Raw genomic sequence first — 9,633 nt, 5'->3', positions numbered from 1 at the left:
TTACCACCTTATCGTCTTAATTGCTGTCAAGTTACCACCTTATCGTCTTAATTGCTGTCAGGTTACCACCTTATCGTCTTAATTGCTGTCAAGTTACCACCTTATCGTCTTAATTGCTGTCAAGTTACCACCTTATCGTCTTAATTGCTGTCAGGTTACCACCTTATCGTCTTAATTGCTGTCAAGTTACCACCTTATCGTCTTAATTGCTGTCAAGTTACCACCTTATCGTCTTAATTGCTGTCAGATTACCACCTTATCGTCTTAATTGCTGTCAGGTTACCACCTTATCGTCTTAATTGCTGTCAGGTTACCACCTTATCGTCTTAATTGCTGTCAAGTTACCACCTTATCGTCTTAATTGCTGTCAAGTTACCACCTTATCGTCTTAATTGCTGTCAGGTTACCACCTTATCGTCTTAATTGCTGTCAGGTTACAACCAGGTAATGACAACATAATTTTGTTAAATTGGCGATTCTCATTTGAGTAGATCGAAATATAAATTAAATAAAATTATAAAAATAATAATAATTAGAAACAGGGCCGTGCTTAGTGCCCTCGCAGACCTCGCAATTGCGGGGAGGGCCGCAAGGCTCCTGGATGCTGTAAGGCTCTTTTTAACATCGCAGAACTATTACAATGAAAAAAAGGACTAACTTGAAAATAATTATCATATTTGTACGTTGAAATTTATCAACTCGTCTTTCTCTCGCTATCAAATATTATATATATATATATATATATATATATATATATATATATATATACATTTATGTGTGTGTGTATATATACATATATATATATATATATATATATATATATATATATATATATATATATATATATATATATATATACATTTATGTGTGTGTGTATATATACATATATATATATATATATATATATATATATATATATATATATATATATATATATATATATATATACGTATATGTATATGTATATTTATTTATATACATATATTTGAAGAGGCCTTTCGAGGCCCCGTCCATTTTTTAGAAATGAATTTCTAAAAGAAATAGATTATATATATATCTGTTTCAACATAAAAAGAAATGTAAAAGTTTCAGACTTAGCGGCGCCGTTGTATTAGTTTATGGAATCTTTCAAAGTGAAATGGGTGAAGGGTTGGTTATTTTTTTTCACTGGAATCATTTTGACGTCCTTGCAGAAATCGAATTTTTTGTTAAGTGTTTTTTTTTTTAATTTAGGTTTTTTTTTAATTTCTTAATGCTTATTTCTTTTATGGTTTTAAATACTTTGGCTCATTGGATTCTTCTACGCATGCGTGATTTTATTTACTTTAATTTTTTATTAGCAGTCTTCGTTTTGTCCGTAACCCGTGATCATAATACGCTACTATATTTTACATTTTTCTGATCAAGTTTACTTTTCAAACTAAAAAAGACAAAAAAAAGAAAAAACTGAAAAAGAAATTTTGGCTTTAAAATAACCGTGAGTGGATTTCGATTTTCTTTTTTATTTTATTTTAAAGAAATTTAAAATGAAAGACCAAATACTGGCAATAGACGTCCTTTTTGTCAATACGAATATATTTTTTATTAAACTGTTTATTTGAATTTTCAATGAAAATCTTTAGATACATATACATTGCTGTTTGAATGTATATGTTCTCCAGGAACGTTTTAAAAATATGAACGATTTCAAAACAAAGTACGGGTTTTTGTGTAGCGCAAGTAACATGAAATCGGCAATAACATCAGACATGTTGCCGTCCAGTTGTGCTGCTTTGGCAAAAGGTATTGGAGAAGGTGATATTGATTGTGAGAAACTTGAGAGAGAAATTATCAATTTCGTCAATCTCATGGACAATAAAAAGTGCATTACATTTTCCGCCATTGAATGTATAAATTATATAATGAAACACACACTTGTCGATTTATATCCCAACCTAGCTGTTGCACTCAGAATTGTAACTATATTGCCAGTTACAGTGGCATCCTGTGAACATAGTTTCTCTAAACTGAAACTAATTAAAAACTTTCTTCGGAACTCAATGTCTCAGGAAAGACTGGCTGGCTTATCTGTTATAAGCATTGAACATGAACTAAGCCGAGAAATTGACACAGAGAATTTAGTACAGCAGTTCGCCACAGTGAAAGCCAGAAAAGTGAAATTTTAAACATAAAGATGGTAGGTAAATAAATTTTCTTCGATTCCATTTTCAATTTTGGTTAAAACAGTTTACTGTTAATTTTTTCGACACTGGCCAAAGTTTTCTTTCGATTTGAATCTGTTGCTTTAGTATACACAAAAAGAAATACTCAATGAGAAATGAAAGAAATTTACTTGAGTAAATGAACCAATGAACATCTTTGGCACATACGTAGCCGGGAGCTCTTGTTCTTTAAAAAAATATGCATGTGTGAGTATGCACATTAGTCCCCCCGGAGAAAGAAAGTAAACATCATGACACCTCATGTTTAACTTGATATTTACTACGTATAATTACGGCTTGGTAAGTAAATACTTACTACAGTCTCTCTTATTAGTGATTGATGTAACTATTTAAAAAAAATAATATCATTTATCGACGGTTATTCAAAATTATTAACTTTTCTCTGCTTGTTTACGAAAAAAAAAAGCAAAATGGTGACAAATTTGAATTTGTAATATTTACGTTTGTAATTTAAAATACTTAATGGTGATTTGGGGGGGGTTCTTTGTTTTAAAGTTTAATCTCTTTTCTTTAAATTGAATTGGTTATAAAGTAGTATTTTTCAATTTTAATATTTTTTTCTAAACGTTTAAACTTGAGGGGGGGGGATAAAAATGCTATTTTTTGGACACGCCTAATGCAGCAATAGCGCATTTATTAATTATCTTTTAAGTGAAATACTTTAATCAGATAACACGCTAAAAGTATGAGATAAATTAACAACAAAAAAATTAATGCATGTTTTAATAAGTTATTAAGTTTGTATCTATCTGGGGACTGGGGATGTAGAGGTTTTTTAGTGTTTAATGACTTTCTCCTAGATCGAGACATTTCAAAATGACTTGGTTACTTTTAATGTTGTTTTGATTTAATTCGCCTCCCCCCTCCACCATACCAACACTTTTCGAAATAAACTCCTAAACTCTAATTTTGGACAGTATATCTAACTTTCTGTAGCAAAATAGTTTTAAAATTTGGGTTGACATTTTTTGAAAATCCCTTAAAAAAACTGGTAGGAGATTGAGAGCCCAAACGCCCCTAAATGACTATAAAAATAGCTGCGAACTACTAAAAAGTAACTAATGGTTTTAAAAAGGTTAGCTGCAAAACACCAATTCTTCGATTTCTTCGTTTTCTTTTTTTCATGATTACGGAATATCTGCGTTCTTTCAAGAGCATGTCATTCTGTTTAAAGTACCATTCATTTTGGGTTCAGGTATGTTGAAGGGGGAGGGGTGCGCAAGATGAATTGTGTCGGTAGGGACGGTAGGGGCCACAGAGCGCATTTTGCGGGGGGGGGGCGCAATGTTTCTAAGCACGGCACTGCTGTTTGGTCTTCCATAGTTTGCTTTTTATCAAATACAAACGTAAACATTATCTAGATCGACGCGAAGTAACTGGTTGCCTATTTGAATAAGTGAAATTATTTGAAATCCAGGTACTTATATTATAATATTTTTGCATATTCTCATAGAAAATCATCCTAAATCTTAGTTAGACAACAAATAAATAAATTAATTATTTCAAAAACCTTTTCTTTTCTTTTTTTAAATATTTATGTACGTTTTTTGTGCAAGACAAAAAATGTCAATTGTTAACTTTTGGAGAAAATTTAACAGATAAAATGTAATTAAAAATAGTAGAAAAAGTTTTACATTATTCTGTTTTCTATATGATCTTTCTGGAAAAAAAAGTTACTCAGAAATAATGGATTTTAATAAATGTAATTTCGTTTTTAAAAACAACAACAACAACAACTTGATTTTTCGGCCATTTTTGGCGGTGCCTAGCTATATTGCTTAATGTTCAGAAAACTATTCATTGAAAATTTCAATGCAATATTCGTTTTCAGCATACCTGAAAACCTTTTGAAGTCGTAATTTTAAAGGAAAATGTTAAGGTGGAAATCAAGTAAAAATTTACCATGGACGATTTTAAAAAGTTCGCTACTTATGTATTCTTGGTACCGTGCTGAATTATTATAGCGGTATTATTTCGAAAGCTATTCTTAACATAGGGAGAGGATAGTGTTTTGTAAATATTCTGTGGTTCCAACAAACAATTTATTTTTTTTTTTAAAAAGGGGTAACCTTGACTGATTACCTACCATGAGTGTAATTCGGCTCAACGAAATAGTTCGCCTCGACTTCGAATTAAGACAGCAAAACATCGAACCGGAAATGTAAATATGAAACGAAACATTTCGTTTTTTTTCCCCCCACATTTTCCTCAGTTTTTTATTATTATCGAAATGAAACGAAACAGATTTATTTTTCTTTTTTTTTGTGTTGCTGTTTATCATCGAAACAGCTTTATTTATTTATTTATTTATTTATTAGGTAAAGGTGCAATATCTTTACATATTTTGGTACTCGTGCGTCGTGCTTTTATTGATCCGTGCTGAAATAAAGTCGTTATTATTTAAAAAGCCATTCTTAACATGGGGAGGGCGGTTGTACTTAATCCGTACTTTAACCTTACAATTGAATAAAAAAAAAACATATCATAAAACGTAAATAAAACTTGGAAATACGATTTAAAAAAATAGCGCGAATCAATACGTGCAATGTGCAGCTAATGCACTGCATTAGCACCCATATTTTTATCAGTTTTTTTTATCATTGAAATGAAACGAAACACTGTTATTTGTTTTTATTTTTATTTTTTAGTTCTCTTTTTATTTGTTTATTTTTTCTTTTTCTTTTCCTTTTTTTTATTTAGGTAAGGGTGCAGTACAGTAGTATTTCCACCCTCAAAAAATCCTTTAAAATTACTATTATATTAGGTTTTCGGGGGCGCTAGAAACGAAAATAATGTTTGAAATTTCAGGAAACAAATAGTCTTTTTTTCTTTCTTTTAGATATGAAGAAAAAATAGTAGTAAAACGTGTGGGATCACTTTTATATACTAATGTAACGTAAAATGACCACCCACTTTACGACCACCTTTTTGTGGGTGGGGTCTGGTGTTTATTTGGTAATTGAGACCTGGTAGACGTCCAGACAACCAAGCAACTGTTGTGCTTGCACATGCAACAATGTCCACCACTTATAACAAAGAATTACATCCGAATCTGGAAAACTACTCATTTGCAGAAAATTTAAATGCGATATTCGTTTTTAGCACAACCGAAAACCTCTTGAAAACAATTTTTAACCCCCCTAAAAAAAAGGTTGCCATAAGGTGGGTTCTCAGTTTACGTTAAATTAATAAAGAAAATTGATTCCACACTTTTAAAACTATAATATAAAATAATTAAAAAAATATATTAAAAAAAAAACGGAAGAAGTTTTGTTCCATTTCGTTAGGATATGATTTCATATTTTCGTGTTTAAATCAACTTCTGCTTCTTAATACAACTTTAAGACAAACTATTTTTAGTCGCAGAGGCCGGTAAGTAACCAGTCAAGATTACCAGTTAATCTCTATGCGGGGGGAAAAAAGTACACGTGAAAAAAAAAGTTATAACAATTTTTTTTTACGGCGGCATCAGAAACTGAGAAATTCAGCTAAATTTAGAAGTTAAATAAATTCCTTGTAAAAAATCCCTTGAAAGATAAATATTAGTTTTCTGTGACTATTTCAAAGATATTTAATAAAGTTTAAAGATATTGAATTAAAAAAAAAGACATTGTTTGTACAAAAATAGCTTAATTGCACCCCCCTCAGCCCCCCCCCCCAAAAAAAACAGAAGTTTAATAACATATCTAGCTTTGCACAATCAAAACAAAAGATAATGCGTCGTGCATAAGTTCTACAAAAGCCCAAATGTCAAAAACTAGTGGAGGGGGGGCGCTTTGCCTGGTCGTTAAATGTGCTTAAATATAATATTTTAATTTGTCCAGATGTCGTATATAATATTATAGAGATTAGAAAGCTGTGATTTCAACAGTATCGACTTCAGGTGTGACCTTAAGTGGTCGTTCATGGTAGCAAACGTCAGAACACATTTGCTTGGTGCCGATTTCTTGGCTGTTCACATGAAGACGAGGACCCCGTCTCTCAAGATTACAGGGACTCCATCACATCTGAACACAACTAGGATTAGCGTGGCAACACAGCACGACCCACGCTATGCAGACATTCTGGGTCAGTACAAGGACATTAGCCAGCCTATTAAGCATACCGACACTGATGAACATCCGACACACCACCACATCAAGACTGTTGGAGTGTTGGACAACCTGCATACTCACGGCCATGACGACTCCCTGCACACAAGTTGGCATATGTTAAGAAGGCATTTGAGGAGATGTTGGCGGACAACAGCATCCGTCCCTCAGACAGTTCATATACCTCATCACTTCACTTGGTATCAAAATCCAAAGGGGAATTCAGTCTGCATGGACTACTGGAAATTCAACGTGTCCACTGTTGCTGACCGGTATTCTCTCCCACATATTCACGATCTTGCCTCGGGCTTTCAGGAGACCCATATCTTTTCGAAAATAGACTTGCCTAAGGCATACTACCAAGTCACAGGAACTCCAGAGGACATTCCAAAGACAACAGTCACAACCCCTTTTGGACTGTTTGAAGTTTAAAAAATGCCCTTTGGACTTCATAATGTGGCTCAGACATTCCAGAGGTTGATGGACAAAGTTTTGCGTGGTTTGACATATGTCTACGCCTATATTGACGACATCCTGTTGGCCAGCAGAGATGCTGATACCCACGAAGAACACCTAGAAGTATTTTGCCATCTTACATTATGGTCTCCGAACAAACCCAGACAAGTGCAAATAGATTTTCTTGGACACCACACAGATACTCACAGGATCATCCCACTTCCTGCTAAGATAGAAACCATCAAGGATTTTCCAACGCCTACATCTGTAAAGCAGCTGCGCCGTTTCTTAGGAATTATGAACTTTTACCGACGATTCATCCCCGGATGCTCAAGCCTGCTCACCTCCCTGACAAATCTCCAGAGGAAAAACAAAGCCATCACCCTGAAGGGTGACCAAGAAAAAGCATTTAAAGCAGCAAAACAGCTTTAGCTAACTTTACCAAGTGCTTCTAAAGGAGGACACACGGACGCAGATATACCTCACAACAGATGCTTCAGATACTAGAGTGCGAGCTGTGGTAGAGCAAGTGTGTGGCGATCAACACAAACCCATCGCATTCTTCTCTGCAAAGCTATCACCAACTCAGTTAAGATACAGTACCTTCTCGAAAGAGCTTCTGGCAATATATCTCGCCATCATGTACTTTTGAGACCTACTGGAAGGGTGGATTTTGACTGATCACAGACCACTGACAACTTCTCTTTTAAACAACTCCGACAAGTATTCTGCCTGGACTACATCTCACAGTTCATCTCTGATATCCATTATGTTAAAGGATGTAACAACACCGTTGCGGATGTTTTGTCCAGATCCAACATCAACACCTTAGAAGACAGCCCACTCAGTCAAAACCTAAGAGCAGAGGCCCAAGAATCCGATCCAACCCTCCCAGAAGTATTGTATAAAACACCCCTGCAACTGAAAGAGTTTCCAGCCACTTTCAGCAACAAAATATTATACTGCGATACAAAACTGGACCATCGCAGATCTACATACCTCCAGCATTCAGAGGGCAAATCTTTAAACACCTACATGGATTGTCACATCCCAGCGAACGTGCTACGGTCAAACTCATCACTGATCATTTTGTGTGGCCCAACATGAATACTAACATTCGTGATTGGGTATCATCGTGCGTCGTGTGCCAGAAATGCAAGGTACACAGACACACGAAATCCCCACCAGGCACATTCAGCAACCCAGACGCATGTTTCAGCCACATTCATATCGATATAGTCGGACCTCTCCCTATATTTCAGAATCATCATTACCTTCTCACCATGGTTGACCGTTTCTCCAGGTGGCCAGTAGCAGTGCCCATCAGAAATACCTGGGCTAAAACAGTAGAAAAGACTATACTTCAAGAGTAGATAGCAATATTAGGTGTGCCCGACATCATCACCACCGACCGCGGTGCACAGTTCCAACCTTTACTCTTCCGGGAATTTACTCAACTTCTTGGCGTAAAACATATAAAGAAGACGGATTATCACCCTTATGCCAATGGCCTCGTGGAATGATTCCACCGGACACTAAAAGCTTCGTTGACTATAAAACACCCCACAACAGCAACTGGGTAGATGAACTGCCTTTGATCCTTTTGTTAATCCGCAACTCACTCAAGGAAGACAAAGGTTGTACTCCAGCAGAAAAACACTTTTGCATGGAACTCTCACTACCCGGTCAATATTTTGATGACACAATTCCCAGTCTCACATCTCCGAGTCCTTTCACCCAGGAACTACGTCATAAAATGGCCCAAATGAAGTACACACCGTCATCAACAGTCTACGTCCCACATCAACTTCAGGATTGTGAGTTCATTTTCATCGGAAATGATGCACTAAAGCGACCACTGACAACAACATAGCAGAGTCCCTTTAAAGTCTTAAAGCGCCCAGAGAAGCATCTCATCATCGACCGAGGAAATCGAACAGACACTATTACCATCGACAGTGCTAAGCTAAGCTTTCTGGAAAAAAACACCACGAGGAACAGAACCTGTCATAACCCACCCAGACACTAACCCCCGTCCCATAAACCATACAATCAGAGCCAGCACGTTAAGGGGTATATCAAACTCCAGAATTGTCCATCCTCTCAACTAGACACCCTCGTCGAGGAAGAAAGGTTACCCTCCAAGTAAATATAAGACGTATATTTATTATTAATCGATAATGATCAATTACTCAAGGAGAGGGCCTTGTCGCGGTTTCAAAATCACTGTCTCCATTTTTTTTATTTTCTTTCTTCACCCCCGCTGTTTTCTCTTCGCTTTCCTTTCTTTAAACAAAGAAGGCAAAAGCTAACGCACACTAAACATATAAACAACATCCGGTTTCAGTGAACACGTTCGCTTTCCCTTTCTTTCCATCCTTGACTTCTTTACACACGTTGAAATTAAAACGTATTAAGCTAAACGTTAATAATTCAAACAACTTTTTACTTTTAGACGAAATTAATTCAAATAGAATCGGCGAACTTCCAAGCTACTTATGATTGGAAAAATGTCGTTCTGAAATGAATTAGAGTCGTTTATTTGGCTTATGGGACTGACACCTCTAACATCACACTGTCTAAATGAATACAACCCGCCTCGGCTGAGTCAAATCAGATCGGCCTGGGAGCAGGAGGAGCCGAGGGATTCCTAGCAGCAGCAACCTAAGCAGCATTTCAAACATCCCTTTTCAGGGCTAAGCAACCAGCCCTTATCAGGGCTAATAAGTTTTTCTACCACTAATGAGATTCACTAGTGCTTGCCTCCTGAGACCCACCAACAGCAAACTTCACTTCACTCCAGCGGGTCCTGCTCACTCCTGCAACTTCCAGTCTTCAGTGGCTTCCAGCGCTTCCTGCAGTTT

General features: G+C 35.8%; 1 protein-coding gene across 1 annotated transcript; it reads left to right on the top strand.

Annotated features, from left to right (window-relative positions):
* Nucleotides 1-6,127: 6,127 nt before the first annotated feature.
* On the top strand, nt 6,128-6,745 carry LOC145270088 (uncharacterized). The gene has a single exon (XM_080125688.1). It carries the CDS (start codon nt 6,128-6,130, stop codon nt 6,743-6,745), a length of 618 nt encoding a protein of 205 aa, XP_079981814.1.
* The last annotated feature ends 2,888 nt before the right edge of the window (nt 6,746-9,633 follow it).

The sequence above is a fragment of the Euprymna scolopes genome, chromosome 46 (assembly GCF_053919585.1).
Source record: "Euprymna scolopes isolate OS-2025 chromosome 46, ASM5391958v1, whole genome shotgun sequence".
NCBI lineage: Eukaryota > Metazoa > Mollusca > Cephalopoda > Sepiida > Sepiolidae > Euprymna > Euprymna scolopes.
This window is presented reverse-complemented; position numbering and strand designations above follow the sequence as displayed.

Excerpts from the sequence above, each read along its gene's own strand:
- LOC145270088 (XM_080125688.1), top strand. The coding sequence starts at position 6,128 with ATGGTAGCAAACGTCAGAACACATTTGCTTGGTGCCGATTTCTTGGCT.